Source organism: Scophthalmus maximus, chromosome 21, assembly GCF_022379125.1.
Source record: "Scophthalmus maximus strain ysfricsl-2021 chromosome 21, ASM2237912v1, whole genome shotgun sequence".
Classification (NCBI taxonomy): domain Eukaryota; kingdom Metazoa; phylum Chordata; class Actinopteri; order Pleuronectiformes; family Scophthalmidae; genus Scophthalmus; species Scophthalmus maximus.
Genome location: NC_061535.1, coordinates 11,846,579 through 11,863,012, shown reverse-complemented (window position 1 = coordinate 11,863,012; position 16,434 = coordinate 11,846,579). Strand labels below are relative to the sequence as shown.

At 43.9% G+C, this 16,434-nt stretch overlaps 1 protein-coding gene across 2 annotated transcripts in view; it reads right to left on the bottom strand.

The window, feature by feature from the left end:
• The window catches only part of plag1 (pleiomorphic adenoma gene 1), a 24,302-nt gene extending 7,868 nt beyond the window's left edge, over positions 1 to 16,434 (bottom strand). The window contains exons 1-3 of one of the 2 annotated variants that reach the window (XR_007030267.1): positions 16,153 to 16,434; positions 10,760 to 11,116; positions 8,492 to 10,559 (exon numbers count right to left, since the gene is read on the bottom strand). Coding sequence is in view for 1 of the 2 variants with exons in the window: in XM_035619057.2 (XP_035474950.1) it covers positions 9,347 to 10,559; positions 10,760 to 11,007 (1,461 nt within the window). In the remaining variant the exon portion in view is untranslated. Of the gene's footprint in view, positions 1 to 1,283; positions 10,560 to 10,759; positions 11,117 to 16,152 lie in introns of those variants that run through there. The other variant, XM_035619057.2, reaches the window with a different exon arrangement.

Sequence of the window (16,434 nt, the reverse complement as noted above, 5' to 3'; positions counted from 1 at the left end):
TCTTTTTTCTTTTCATTCTGTCCGAGGTGAAGCACAATAATATTTATGTGTGGCAAAAAAAAAAAAAAAAGAGTAACTACCGTGTGCCACACAATCGGCGAGCCCAACTGCCGGACGACTTACAGTGGAGTCTTTTGGAGGGCGCACACACAGATTTGACATTGTTCAGCGGCAGAGGCATTTTGGGGGGAGGGAGGCTCCGGCGGGGAACATGTAACAGCTCCGAGATGTTTGTCCTCCTCTCTGCGAGACTTCCTCCGGCAGCGCAGGAACAAATGATGACATCCTAACAACTACGTCAGCGCACGACAGTGACGATGATGATAGCGTCATCATCTGTCTGTTCAGGATAAACTGTGTCACGTCTTGAGTTCTGCCCCCCCCTCCTCCCACTGCTGCTGAACGATCAAGTTGACCTTCCTTTTCAATCTTGGATTTTCTAGAAAGAACACAAAGATAGGGGGGACTGGGCCGAGAGGAGCATGGAAGGGAAGGCACAGAGACGGCAGTGAGAGGGTTACAGAAGTTAGTCCCACAGGGTATGAAGTATATTTCGTCTCAGTTTAAATTTTTGACAGCTTAGCAGTCATGGGTGGCATTGCAATGGGTGGGTTTCGACTTCTACTAACATCACAACTTGCAGTATGTGACAAAGAGCATAAAAGAATCGCTTACTCACACCCTGTTCTACAGGACACTGTAAACACTTTCCCAGCACCATCAATATGTACAGTATGAGGCAATGTTGTACTTTCTTGCAGGACAGTCAAACAAACTGTAGAGGAGAGTCTGTCACACTGGTACGTCTCCAGTAAGAGCGATGCGTTATATATAAGTTCTGTTGTCGCATCAGCCGTGGTGTCCCTCAGGGTTCCATTTTAGGCCCACTTTTCTTTTCTTCCCCACATCTCCAGATGCTTCCTCTTGGCTCTGTTCACGGTTATGCAGATGACAGTTTTACCTGCTCCTTTAAAAAAAACCCTCCATAGTTGATCAGACGACAAGGAACGTCCTCCTACTCAATGAAAACAAAACAGAGCATATCTTATTTGGCCCCCTTCTACCTCTGTCTCTAGCCTGAATATATGTTAAATATGTTTAAGAGAATCTAATTAAAGTTATAAATAGGTAAAATATATGAAGTACTTACAAGTTCTCGCCGTTATGTCATCTAACTTACATTAGTCCATGTGGCCTGATGTGAATGGAAACGCTCCAACCTACCGCCGACTTGCACGGACAAGAATCACACGTTAAAAGGAATGACCGGCTCATGCAGACGGTTGGATCCTTCTCTTATGTTTATTAAACTTTCATTACATTGTGTAAAAACACTGGAGTTGACGACTGCAGCTCTTCTCTCTCATAGCAGCAAAGGTATGTAAATCAAATCAGGTTACTCTGCCAGACAATAAATAATCTGCCTCTTTGGATGATGTCAATGTTTAAAACACAATGGATAAAAGCTGCAGCATTAATTTTTTTTTTATCTTACACAACCTATAAAACATATACATATATATATATTTACCTATATATATGTTCATGTGAAATACTTTGCCTATATTTATAAAAAAATACAACAGTAGTTTGTAAAATAGATCTTGAAGAGAAATATTGAGAATTAGCAATGAGTCCATCATTGACACAGGATGGCATTATTGAAATGCAACGGATCACAAAACCAACATGGCTGGAATGCAGTTTGTCTCTGAACGTCCTCCGCTCGCTCTGCACGTCGTTCTCCCAACGCATCGGCACAGACGTCGTCGTCGTCGTCGTCTCTGCCGAGTGCCACGTCACTCAGAGCAATCTCCCACCATGACTCCGCTTTCCAAATATCCAAAAACACAGGTGGGGAAGGGGGGGGGGGTGTTGAGGGGATGTGGGACGAGTGTGTGTGTGTGTGGGGGGGGGGGGGGGGGGGGGGGGGCATTGCAGGCAAGTCTGTAAAAAGTCTACAAAAAAATCACAGTACAATAAAATATATGTCGCTATATAGTACAACCAGGCACACACGTGCCAACTGTTCAGCTAAACTGGATGCTTTTTGTTTGTACAAATGATACATTTTAAAAACTAGAAAAGAGGTCTGTAGCACCTTAAGGAGCTTTAGAAGTATGTTAGCAGCTTGATCCAATACCAAAATATATTGCAGTATTGCAGTGTTTCTTACATACACATTCAATAAAGGTTCACTGGTACCAATGAAGCTCATTTATATATATATATATATATATATATATATGAAAGAAAAAAAAAAGGTTGACATGATTTGCTAAATGTCTGTGCCTCTCACCGAAGAGCATCTCCCGTCTCTGGTCGCCACGTGACTCTGGGAGACATTTTTTTTTATCTAAACTCTGGGACAGATTCGATTTGCTTTTCTCCAATGTGTTGAGATGTTAGTCTTTTTCTGTTATTCCCCTCCCCCCCGTCAAATTTCTGGATTCCGTCACAGCCCATATACGAGTCACACAATGAGTTACAGCCGCAGTTAGCTGATTGTAAAACTGTGGGATTTCTGTTGCGTATATATCCCATTTGGGTTTGTTTTTATAAAACAATGAATGAATTAAGTGCTATAATAACTGACAATTTAAGCTTCATTATTGCCTGTGCTCTCACGTAAACCCAGCGGGGTTTTAAAAAGTCAAGAAGGCCGCCTGGGAAAACTGCGACAATCTCTTGAAAAGATTTGATAAACGCCTCCTCAGTGAGATACACAGAAACACTTGTGCAAGTAAAGCAAAATGACACTTTGATAGGAAAAAAAAAAACCACTGTCAAAATTGTACCTGTAAAAATAAAACATTTATATTGTATTTACATGTTATTGTTCTCTGAAAGAGCTAAATATATATCTATAGTATAATAAAGGTTTTAAACAAAAAGTACTGTAGGAAATGAAGGCATCAATTTACAAAAAGTGCTATTATTACTATATATATATATATATACATACATACATACATATATGTATATATATACATGTATATGTGAGAGAGAAATAGAGAGAACTGCTAGTATCTCTTGTAAAAACCACAAACCTTCACAAGATACCAAGATGCAAAGTTCCATCACTGCTTTTGAAACATTACACATTCAACTCTACATTATCACACAAGCCAGACAAAAGTAATATTCATGTCTCATCGTGTCCCATCATTCACGGAGGAAGCGGGGGAGCTCAACACTTCTAGTTCATCATTATTTTCAAATCCCGGAGCACGAAAAAATAAAAAACCATGGAAAGAAAAAAACAAGATGAGTATGTGAGGTAAATGATAACACTATTGGGTTATATATATATGTATCAAACATTTCATGTAAGTAAGATGCACCGATTGGTAACTGCTGCGGTGGAACGGGGTAAATCTGTGATGTTCACATTTGTAGTGTGCAGTCCAACTTCTCTCGGATGTTGATAAAAACCAAACACATTCGGCCTGTTCAACAGATAAAACACACAATCGCTGTTTTGTGGAACAAAATATTTCAGCTGACATTACTTTTCATCCTTCAGCAATGTTGTTGTAGGGCTGGGTATTGATTAGAATGTGTGTGTGTGTGTATATATTTGGTTTTGATTCCATATCCAAAACCATTTTGGTACCATACAAATTTTGGGCCATTCAAATCGCAAACCTTGTCTCGGTTGAATTCCCTAAGAATTAAGCAGTTTGCCAAATATTTTGCTTTGCCTTTATTTTTTGGATGTGTCTGTGCACCCGTTGGTTGGTTGGTTGTTTTCTTTCACCAATATAATGCAAAAACCTAGTCCACGAATGTCCGTTAAACTTGGCGGAAGGATGGGACGCGGGCCAAGAGTGAACCCTTTAAACATTGGCGCGGGGTCCGGACGAAAGGTCATGACCTTCCGTCACAATAGGAGATGTGAGAGAGTGTCCAATTTGGGGCGGATCCAAATAAAAACCTCCGAGTCTCGCGGATGTAAGTGTGCTTTCGTAAGGGGACAGCACTGAGGGGCCCATCGTGGAGCCCTGGCCCACAATGGTGGGTGACGCTAAGGCCCCTTGAACGCCAGGTGCCTCTCGCCATTGAGCGAGTGGAAGGAGGAGGAGGACATGACGCACATTTCAGTCGATACCCAGCCCCACCGTGCCGGCCAATGATTGCTGGCACATTGGTAAGTGTACGAAGAACAGGGACCACACTCGTACGCTAGTAGCGCTGATCATAGCCAGCGACATCCGGACAACACAGTGACTGGAATAGGACCAGTCAAAAAAAATGTATATATATATATATATATATATATATATAAAAAAAAATATATATATATATATATATATATATATATATATATATATATATAAATATATATATATATATATATATATCACGGAGTGATGTGCTGCACCCACAGACGAGGGTATTAACCCAAAATAAGCAACTTTACATGAGCAACTATTCAATGCAACGCTACAGGCGTTAGAAAAACTGACATCTAAACACAGTCAATAGAGGTAATGGCATTTGCTAATGCCATGTCAAAGCAGCGCATCAGTGCTAACTGTAGTTTTTACGGTTTGATACCGTTTGGATTTTGATAGCAAAAAAAAAACAACAAAAAAACAAAAAAATCCCCCGAAACCCTTTTCCACTCGATAAATCTGTATCTGCTCGGTTCAGTACGACGTCACTGAAGATGTTTACACGCTGGAAAACACACGACATTCGCAACGAAAACCGAATAAAAAAAGAACGACCGTCGACGCGTCGCGTGCAACACTCCAGCATCTTTGCCAATGTCGGAATCAATGACGGAAAAAAATCCAAGTCCGAGGACGTTACCGTCATTTCTAACCTGTGGAAAACGAGTGGATGTGCTGTTCCGACATAGTCATTTGTTTAATTTTTTTAAAAAGAGCACCCTTTTTGTATTTCCCACATTGTTTTTTTTTTTTTAAATGTCAGCAAACGGCTGATGTGTTTAAGCACTGCCACGGAAAATGAGGCACGCGCCGATCACAGCGTATGATTTCAGCGCGACAGAGTGATGAGCAGTGTGTCGAGAGGATGAAATATGAATTTGTGTCTGAGGTGTGAGTTGACCGAGGCAGAAAAAAGATTCCCGCCTAAATGTTTTATACTTTTAGAATCAAAGACGCAGCGCACCCAAATCCCGTCCGTGTATGCGCGTACAGTAGATGGGTTTTGTTTTATCCGGCCCCGGGTTTACGACGACGGCAAATCCACTCTTGCTTGTGGAGCTCGGAGAATCCGAAAAAATTTGGAAATCATTTGAGAAGTTCAACATGTTTTTCTAGTTTTCCCGTGACCTCCCGCTCCTGAGGATTGTCCACAGAATACACAGTCAGCTGTTTCCAATGGTGGACTGCGACTCTGCCAGTTTCTTTACAGAAAGAAAGAAAGCCGTTCATAATGATGTTGTGTTATTGTCTGATATGATTTGTTTAGCATGTAATTTTTGCCCCCCCCCCCCCCCTTTCCCATCACTGGACAAGCTGATCTTGTACAAGTCTGGGGTGGGGAAAGCTTGTGGTCACAGTTTATTCAACGGGGAAAAATCTATTTGACAGAAGACAAAACTCCCGTGTTTCCACGCGTACGGCGGCGCTGGCGGTCAAGCGCACGGGCCGCGCCGCTTCCTGCATCGACGGCGAATGTGAAACGTGACATGATGTGTGGAATCGCCCAGCGCTCCCGGGGGCTGAACAAGTCCGAGCTCGGAGTCGCTTTCCCTTCCAATCTACCCGAGTGGAAGCAGAAGCCTCGCGAGGCGGAAGCATTTTTGGAAGGAAAAAAAAACCCCTGGAAGTCAAACCCAAACTGTGCACATGGCCAGACGCGGCGCTGCCATAGGGGGCGGCTGGGAAAGCATGTTTCTATGCGACGTGGTCAGTGTGTGAGGCGCGTCTGTGTGTTCTACTGCTGGAACTTCCCTCCAACGTATTTGAGGCTGAGCGGGTCTCAGACACGGACTCAAGGAAAACGCGCGGGAAAAAAATTGGCTCCGGAAGTTTTCGTTCGTTCACGTGCGAAAAAAAAACCAAAAGGCCGCAGGGGATCGTCCGAGTCGGACGCTTTCACACTGGAACATCTCCAGAACTTCCTGTGGCCTCCGGGTCGAGCAGCAGCAGCAGCAGGAGGCGGGCGGGCGGGCGGGGCGGGACGCGACGACAATTACCGCTGACACTCACCGACGCACGCGCGCGCTCGCCGTGAACATTCCCAACGGTATCCCGACACATTTTTTCCGGAAAATTTTACTAGCAGGTAAAAAACAAGTATCCAGAAAAATGTCCGGAGCAACATTTCCGGGACATCTGCGCTCTCGCGTACAGCCCCCTCCGGGAAAACATTCGGGAAAAAAATGTCCGGATTCAGTGCACGTCTGAAAGCAGCTTTAGACAGCTGATCGACCTTTTTTTTTTTTTCCAGTTTTGTCCTGCTTCACATTCATACACTCCTATGTCTTTATACCTGGGACGTGCCCAAGAACCACGCTTAGCCCCCCAGCTCGTCTCGTACACCTACATGCCTTAGCTAGATGGCACTCGAAGAAGGGAACACTTGATCGTGCAATTAATAGGCATATTAGGCATTTTTTAACCATAGCACTGAAAAAATATTATATATTCCTGAAAAGCGTGCATTTTCTTTTTTAAGCTCGTCATCTCGCACACCAACGCTTTTGATCTTAAAAGACCAACTAAAGATTTGACTGTAATGTTCTTTTATATCTTACATACTTTCTACAAAGTGTGTTAGAAACTTAATTAAACTTATGGCACGATTTGACACTGTATTTATTGTGATCTTGTTGGATACGTAAAGCGATGCGACATTCGTCAAGCATACGTTTTCTTATTACGGTAACCATCAACCCCCATTCACGTTGGCATAAAAACTGGAGAAACTTTGTAAACTATTGATGAATATTTCAATAACTATTTCAGTTATTGTCTCCGTCATGATTTTAGCTTTCCCAAAGTTCATGCTTTTTAGCCAGAGCGGTGGAAACCTGCAGGACTAACATATGTTTTCTCTTTCCGTTTTAATCTAAACACAAAGTGGAGCCGTGCCAGAGGAAGTCGGAACATGTGGCAGTGGACACGGATACATCAATCTGCTGAACTGATAGCGAGCGGTAGAATATTTCGGAGCCCTCTGTATATTTGCTCTATTCTCTGGATGTGGTTCAGGGGACGTTTGTGTTGGAAGCGGAACATAATTTACCTTCTGCGCGAGCAGGAGAATTATTTATGTTTCAGGATAAGAAGTCGAGCTTCAAGAAAATGAAAAAAAATGGAATAACTACCGAGACGTAGAACAGTCACTTATAAAATATTTCCTCATTTAACATCCATTTGACTAAATTACCAAAAAATAGCAGCAAAATTTGGCAGCTTCACATAATATCTCAATGACTTCATATACTCGTGAGGAGATCCATATTGTTCCACACTGGATGAGAAAAAGAATAAAAACTTAACTGGCATATTTTATATATAGACTCCATGTCTAGTTCTTGCTTTAAAGATATAAAATGGCGAAAATATTTGGTAAAAAAAGGGCACTTTTCATATGTTTGCCATAAATCCGGCTAATTTCACTCTTGTGTATATGCACACTGTAAAACACAGATTATCTTTTTTTTCTTTAAATATTAAATGTTTAAATTGCAGTACATCATCTTAGATTTGTTTGTACTGTATTTATAATATATCGGGGCGGAAGTGTCGCAATTTCTTTTTAAGTCAAGGGGGAGGGGAGCCAGTAAAAAATATAAAATTTAAACATTTTTTTACAGTCCCTAATTTGCATTTTATGGTTAATCTTCATTCTTTATATATATTCACACACAAACACACACACAATGGTACTTGGTACCATATATGAACGCTCATAACTCAATGCAGAACTGAGTCCCCAACTAAAACAAATTTAGTCAAAGTCCAACATTCACAAAAACTCTTGTCTCACTCACTACACTTCTTAGAAGTCCGTCTCCTACGACGCGCACGGAGGTCGAGACTATACAGACAGGAAGGAGATACTTTGATTCTGTATTTCTCATTCAAAAACTGCAATACCACTTGGTACTGATGGTGATTTTATGGTGTTTTAAGAGGGGACGACTGGAGAAGGGTGTCGACTCACTCGCTGTGTTGAAACCGACTGACAAGATTATTCTTTCTTCCTTTTTAAAAGATACCTCAACAGTCTAAATAATGTTTCAGCAGCTGGTTCCCAGCTCTGTCATGTGTTTGGGTGACTTTGTTTTTGGGACGAGGGAAGAAACGCCGTCGAAAAGACACATTTCCACTGTCAGAGATTGTGAAATATGAAATGTAAATGTGTAATAATACTGCTGCTCCGTAGTTCCCACCCAGTACCGTGAATGTGGGAGGAACTTTCCTTTTTTTTATGGATTGATCAAAAAGGACCAGGCCGGTATGCTTCTGCACGTTTTAGCTTATGTACTATTTAGCTTATTTACCACACACACACACACACACACACACACACACACACACACACAAACACATAGCATGATGTATTAATCTAAATGAATGTAAATGGACGAAAATATACCAAAACTGCAGACCGGTCCTTTAAAATCATGCCACAAATAAGACGAGACGTATAAAGAAAAAGGTCACGTGACGCGCGACGGCGTCACAAAAGTTCAAAGTGCTATACGACGAACAATATACGAAAAAAAATCTAAGTACTAAGGGGTAATCTATTCTTAATGTCATTGAATCAAATTAATTTGTAAGAAGGTCTAAGGTCTAACAATGTATATGAATATTCTGCAGCTCTTTGAAAGAGTCATTTCCTCTGCTGATCGGATGAGGATATAGGTCAGAACACTTGCAAACAGCAAGGAACTAGAAATTTGGAATTTTTCCTTTCATATTAACGCAGCACTGGGGGAACATTTTCTGGCTATTATACGAACATATCACTGGGGACTCGATCGGGGAATCGCTTTTACAACTTGATTAAAAAAAACAAAACTGATAGGGGAAAAGAAGACATCTTGATAGTGGCCATTAGAAAACGGATTAAGCCAAACGTAGTGTGTGAGTGTGTGTGTGTGTGTGTGTGTGTGTGTGTGTGCCGTCAGTGCTCACCGTTATGTGTCTGCTGCATGTGCTGGTGTCTGCTCGTGTCGTTATATTTAAAGAGGAAAGAGGTTCTAATATCACCAAACATGTGTTACTGGCATCTTGTTTCAGTGTCTCTCTGCCTGTGTGGTCGCGTCACTTGACATGCATGTCAGTGTGTGTGTGTGTGTGTGTGTGTGTGTGTGTGTGTGTGTGTGTGTGCCTTTGCAGTACATACTGGATCACTGAAAAGCTTGGTGGAAGCGGGGCAGTGTGGTGGGTGTGCTCAGGTTGGATATGAAGGAGGAGGGGAGCCCTTGGAGAGGATTACTCTCTGCGGCCTCCGGGCCCTCGGAGGACTGGGGCGGCAGCTGGACGAGGGGCGCGGGCTCTTCGCTGGGCTGGTAGGCGACGCCCTGGCCGCCGCTGCCCCCCGCCTGGTTGTACGGAGGCCCGTTGAGCGGGAGGAAGTTGAAAAGCTGCGAGAAGTCCATCAGGGAGGAGGACGAGGCCAGAGAGTCGCCTGCGGCGGCGGCAGCGGCGGCGGCGGCTGCTGCTGCCACCGAGGAGGACATTTTGGACAGGGACCCCTCCTCGCCCGCCCCCTCCAGCCCGCCCACTTGAGGCTCCAACTCGAGTTTGGAGGAGGAGAGTTGGGGGTCTTGGGGCGCAGAGGACGAGGAGGGCATGCTGCTCTGCAGCTCCATCAGGTAGCTCTCCAGTTCTCCCTTTAGATTCTGCTCCCGCTCCTGCGAGGAGACGGCGTATGAGGTAAAGTTGGAGCCCAGCGGGTACTTTAGAGAAAAGGGGTGCGCGTGGGCGGGGAAGGGCTCGGCGTCCAGGCCGGGGCCGGTGTACATGTTGAGCTGGTGCGGCCGCGGCGTCAGCATTCCCGGGAGCTCACCCTTGATGTCCCCGGGAGCCAGGTCGTAGACGATGGGCTCCAGCGAGTCGGCCGGCTCGGTTTTCACCCTCAGCAGCTCCTGCGGGTGGCTCTTCTTCATGTGGCGCGTCAGGTGGTCCTTCCTGCCGAAGCGCTGGGCACAGTACTGGCAGAGGAAGTCCTTGCGTCCCGTGTGCACCACCATGTGGCGTCGCACGTCTTTCCGCGTGTAGAACCGCCGCTCGCAGTGCTCGCAGCGATGCTTCTTCTCTTTGGTCCCGCCGGAGGACTTGCCGGCGTGCGTCTTGAGGTGCTCTAGGAGGATCCCGGTGCTCGGGAATGGCTGCAGGCACACTTGGCAGGTGAGGTCCCCGCTGTTGGCGGCGTGGAGGGCGAGGTGGCGCTTGAAGCCCAGCTTGGTGTTGTAGCTCTTGCCGCACTCCTGGCAGCCGAACGCCTCCTTGTACGGGTCGTGAGTGTGCAGGTGGTTCTTTAAGTGATCCTTGCGGTGGAACATTTTCTCACAGTATGAACACTTGTGGTTTTTTTCTGGCGAGTGCGTTGCCATATGCCTTGGAACACAGACACATTTCTATGAGCAATCAGAATTGGTGCAATCACGTTTTTTCAAAGTAGGCATGCTCTACATTTACACACAAACACAACGAGCATGCATCAACACATCATTCCGATTGCAGCGCTAGGTTACCCAAGATAAAAGGGAGAAAAAGCAACATGCCGCAGCCGGCTACGATCTGCCGCTCGTCCGTACCGTAGCAGCTTGTATTTGGAGACGAACGCCTTGGTGCAGTCGGGGTGGGAGCAGCGGTAGGGTCGTTCCCCCGTGTGGGAGTACGAGTGCACCTTCAACTTCTCCAGACTGTTGAAGGCCTTCTGACACTCCTGGCAGGGGAAGTTCTTCTTCGGCTTCCCCTCGGCTCTCCGGCGCCGCCCCGCGGGTGGTGTGAGCTTGGCCCTCTCCAAGATGTGGTCGCGGTGGCCCTGGGTTCCTGTGGCCATGGCACCTTAGGGCAGACCAGCTACATGGACCGGGGCGCGGAGCCCGACTCGTACTGATGTGATTATCCTCTCCAGCTTTATGTGCTCAACACCGCCCGGACTCAGGGGCCTGAGAAGAGAGAGAGAGAGAGAGAGAAAGAGAAAAGATGATGCGAATCATCTGACATTTCAGGTCGCTGCCTGTATCAAAAGGTGCTTTCGGACGTGCAATGACATTTTTTTACGGCGGGGTTGTATGTGAGAGCGCGAGTGTCGGCAAATGTTGAAAAAAAGATTCCCGGAAGATCACAGAGTGGGCCCGTGTGAGAGTACAGCGGGAAGCTCTCTGGAAGATTCCCAGCGAGCGAGTGGGCGCGTGTGGATGGCGGTAAATAAAAGCGCCGCTTTTCCGCAGCGGATTTATCGTCATCGTGCTTGAGCCGTCTCCTGCCGCGTTCATCATGTGAGATCGGCAAACTGCAGATAATGTCAAAAACGCCCGTGCAAGACCTACCCAAAATAAATTGAATGCTGCTCTTGAACGTGGTGACATGAATGTTCTTGTTGTTTTTTTTTAAAAAGGTAACACAGAAGTTTCATCCCGAACAGTCAGAATAGCTGTGAGTGCTACTGGCATCGAGTTACCCAAGTTCTAACATTGAATTTGAATTTGAAGGATTTTTTTTCTTGCCTTAATTCTTTAAGCAATCAGCAGACTGACTGTAGCTTGAACCTATTAGGTGAATACTATATATATATATATATATATATATTAAAAAAAAATGTATCAGTAAAATTAGGACCCATTTTCCGGACATTTTCATGAGTTCATGTGTGAAAACAGCTAAACAGAAACAAGCCTCCAAGACAGACTGATGTCACTCATCACTTCACAGACCATTTCATCATCATCACCATCACCATCAAACATGGCTGCCAGATCAGCTGTTATACCTCTACAGCTAAAACCACTTCCATGCAATGTCCTCACGTCTGATGCTTTTGTTCATCTGCTGTGTTCGTGGGCAACAATCGACACCCACGAGAAATAAATGGGACTAAAATTCAGAGCAAAGCGTGAAAAGTTGAGCATTTAGGAATCAAATAGACTCACTTCCATTCCCCTATAAGTGCACACACATCCCCCATGTGAACCACACCATCCAGACAAAAATATTATACCTATATCTTATGGGAATAATGTTGTGTCACTCCTCCGAACAACCACAACATTGTTTCCATCCTATAAAGTACCTTTCGTGCAGCGATGGTTAAAAAAACCACTGAATTGGCACAAAACCCACTTTTCATTCTGAGGCACCACAATCACCATCTAACTGATTCCTCATCACGAGGCTCTTGAGGAGAAGAGAGCCTCTACGAAACTGATGAAGACGACGCATCGGACGAGGGAGTGTCCAGAGCTGCTGCGAGCCCCTAGCGGGACAACGAAGAAGTGAACTGAGCCGAATTATTTTAGATACAACAACATGCGCCTGGAACACGCAGGTGTGCACATGCAGGCCAACTTGCTGGTGGAGACCTCCAGAGACGAAACCAGGCCAAGTGTGTGTGTGTGTGTGTGTGTGTGTGTGTGTGTGTGTGTGTGTGTGTGTGTGTGTGTGTGTGTGTGTGTGTGTGTGTGTGTGTGTGTGTGTGTGTGTGTGTGTGTGTGTGTGTGTGTGTGTGTGTGTGTGTGTGTGTGGTCCTGGAAATGACAGTAGGTCTCCGGGGGCAAAACATGACATGTGATCATTTCACTACTTCATATGCTCTTTAGCCAAGATTTGCTCCGGAGGAAAAAAATACAAAACAACTGACAGTCAGACGGAACAAGCCTCGAAACTTCCAGCACTTCCAGAGCACAGCGGGCAGACGTGCTGCCTTCACGGAGAACTGTCCTGCAGGAGAGACGTAAACGTTGTTCTGATGCACAGACGTGACGATGTGATGAGGACAGTGAACTACAGTAGAAACAAAGAAACTCGATATATCATGTACTTCTATTAAAGAGGCGTGATGCTGAATTGCTTTCTGTCACTCGGCATCGGGAACAATGTGTGTTTCTTTCTATTACTTTAAAAGTGCATTTGTATTTAAATTTGATCAATTGAAGACATTTACACAATGTGATATTCCAAATATAATAGTGAAGTACTAACCACGTCCTAGATGAGTGGAAGCTGAAGACGACAATGTCGAGGAAACGCTTTCCTCAAACACCTGCGTCTGCCGGCCAGATGAGGGACACGCAAGAGACTCTGTCCACCAAGAGATGTATTGAATGCCTCAAAATTATTATTAATACACATATTTACAAGGCTCATGGGTAAAACTGTTACGTATTGTCAATCATGTCCTGAGAGCAAACATGGTAACCGACATGTAGTGTCTGATAGATTTACAGATTGTGAAGATTAATGCATTTTTGTTGTTGTTTAGAATTTTAGTGACACTATGCCTTTACCGTTGTGTTCAGAGTTTCATTTTGTAAATATTTTCTCAAGTTTTTAAGTGTAAATAGTTTGGCCTCATGTATTTTCCAGGTTAACAAAATTACAAGATCCAAGTGGGAACACCGCAGATGCTACTTGTCAGGGGGATGCAGGATAAATATATATTCAGATACAGAGCACAGTATGTTTCTTCTGATATTTTCTATAGTTAAAATAATAAGCCATAGATGAGATTTGATCCCTTAAAAAACAAGTTGCCGGTCTCCAGTGAGGCCTTTAAAAGAGTCTACTTGTTACAATTTCTACAGAAATAAAGTGAGTGTTGTGATCCAACACAACATCAGGTGGTGATAGATTTATAATCACTTACAACAGCTCAGTGAATTTAGATGATGAACACAAAAGCTGCGTTACATGAAACAAACGCAACCAAAGGTTTTTATCTGCTTCCACTGAAGACTAGTTTCTGTACATGCAATAAGTTAGCTTCAAGTTATTCATTTATGTATTCCACTCATGGAATTTTATCTCTTAGTTTCAAACCAATCAACTTCTGAAACAATTATTTCTATAAAACACAAAGAGATGAGACTGTACAGGAGAGATGCAACGAACACAGATAATAGGATGACATCTGCCATCAAAGTAAAGGTTTACATGAGCTGCATTAATTCTGGAGTATCCGTCAAAGTTGTGTTAGGTTATTTATCTATAAAGTTTTACATTTTTTTCCTTTGCAGCACCATCCTGTAACTTGAAAGATAAATGTCTCTTTGAGCCTCAGCACAGAATTTAACTAAACCTTAAACACATAACTACACTGATAATTGCGACTTAATAATTCAAACTTTATCAGCGCTTGAAATTCAAAAGAGATTTCACATTTGTTAAAAAAATTCTGCATTCTTCAGCAAAAACTATTTATATTCTTTTTACAAATATACCTTGTGATTTAACACACAAAAATGCATTTTATGATTCACATTTTGTCTTTGTAAAAACGTACTGTTTTCAGGTTATTAATCATTTTGAATAACACAAAGAACAATAATAACAATTTCCATTGGTCGCTTGTCTTGTTTTTTACTGCACTAAATGTACTAATTTGTCGATAGAGAAAGAAATAAACGGTAATGAATTTGATAATTATTTTGGATAAAAGTAAAAAAAAAGTGTAATATAACAACATGTTACGACAATATAGTAATGTTGGTTTCCAGGACCAAGATCTAGGAATAGTTGTGAATCAGAGGAAAACACATAACAGCAGCAGCAGAAACAGTCACTGATCTCAGGACAGGAAATAGTATAGCTTCAAATAAGTTGTAAAAAAAATGATAATTAAAAAGAAATGACATTGCCTAGAACATGTCCTTCTGCAGAGTCTGACCAGTATCAGTCTCGAGATTTCAAACCGTGCATGTGGAGACCACTGACTCCACAACACAACCAGGCCAGAACGTGTGGGGGACGGTTTAAGGTGTGGGACAGGTGTAAACAACGAGGCTCGAGCCAACCCTGACGTCACACTTCCTCTCGGATCTTGTTTTTTTTAAATTTTTATCTTCTGACGCCACCACCGACACAAACACAAACAACAACAAGACAACATGAGATGTCAGACCTCCCCCACGCTGCGATTACCACCACCAGCAGCAGCAGCAGCAGCAGAAGAAGCAGCAGATACACATCTTGCAAAAGGAAAAAAAAAAAAAAAGTGCATGCATGCATGCATGGGTTCAACCTGCCACAGCAAACTTCCAACAGAAGTTGGAAGAAGTGGTGTGTGTGTGTGTGTGTGTGTGTGTGTGTGTGACACACGTCGGGACTGCACGTGCACATCTTCAGCACTTCATAATTAGGTTCCACCTCCATTTTGCTGCGTTTATTGACAAGCCACATGTCTTGTTTGTGAGCCTCGGCGGTGGGCTGGCTCGCATCGCAGCCGGACTGTCATCCGTGTGACACCGCGATCGATACGCTGCACGGAGCTACAAACTTTTGTACGAGACTTTAAAAAAACAGGAGAGAGAGAGAGAGAGAGAGAGAGAGAGAGAGAGAGAGCAACAAGCGTGACGCGACTGTCAGCGTGTTGCACGGCGGCACTGGCACATTACACGTTTGTGTTTTATGAAAAAGAAAGAGAGAGAGATGCTTGGATCGATAACGACATGCTGACACTGTTTATGGTGGAAGCGTGTTGAGCTTGTGTCGGGCAGCAAATAAAACGTGAGTGCACACACGGCAGAGGGTAAAAAAAATAATAAAAAATGATGACATGATTGCCGAATCCGAGTGCGCCTGTTCCTGTCGGCGATCATCGCACCGCTGCGGTTGTTGTGTGTATATATATATATATTATTTTTTTAGAAAAATAATATTGATAATATACGCCGTGCGGGAGGCTATGCGCAACTTTACCCAACTTTCCCTTCATTCTGCCGATCCCCGTGCTGCTCAAACGTCCGCGGACACTCGCCGTGACACTAAATATCGCCAGTGACAGAATTTATTTCATTTTATTTTTCCCATACTTCCACATCCCTCGGTTTGCTGCCGCGCTCCCAAACTGGGATACTGATTAACACAAACTTTTTTTTTTCCTTTCTCTCTCTCCCCCCACAGCTCACCCCTCTCTCATAATTTAAATAACCCCGATATTTTAATTCAAGAACTGTGTCACCGTGTACTTAATTTACATCAAACTTACCCCGGACGCTTTAACATCCTTTCTGTTGAGTTTTTCTTCACTTTCAACTATTTTCCGAATTTTTAATAATTTTTTTCTCATATTTTTTGCTAGACGCGGCGGGCCTGAAAATTGTTTGCTTTCCCCTCTTTCGAGCAGCCATTGTGTATGCGCTGCGATGCAACCGCACTAGCTTTTGGCCACGCCCACTCGAACTCCCGCCTCCCCCGCGCGGGTTCTGATTGGCGTGCGGCGCCGCCACTCCCTCGTCAACGTCTGCCAAAGTCTCTTTTTAATAAAACT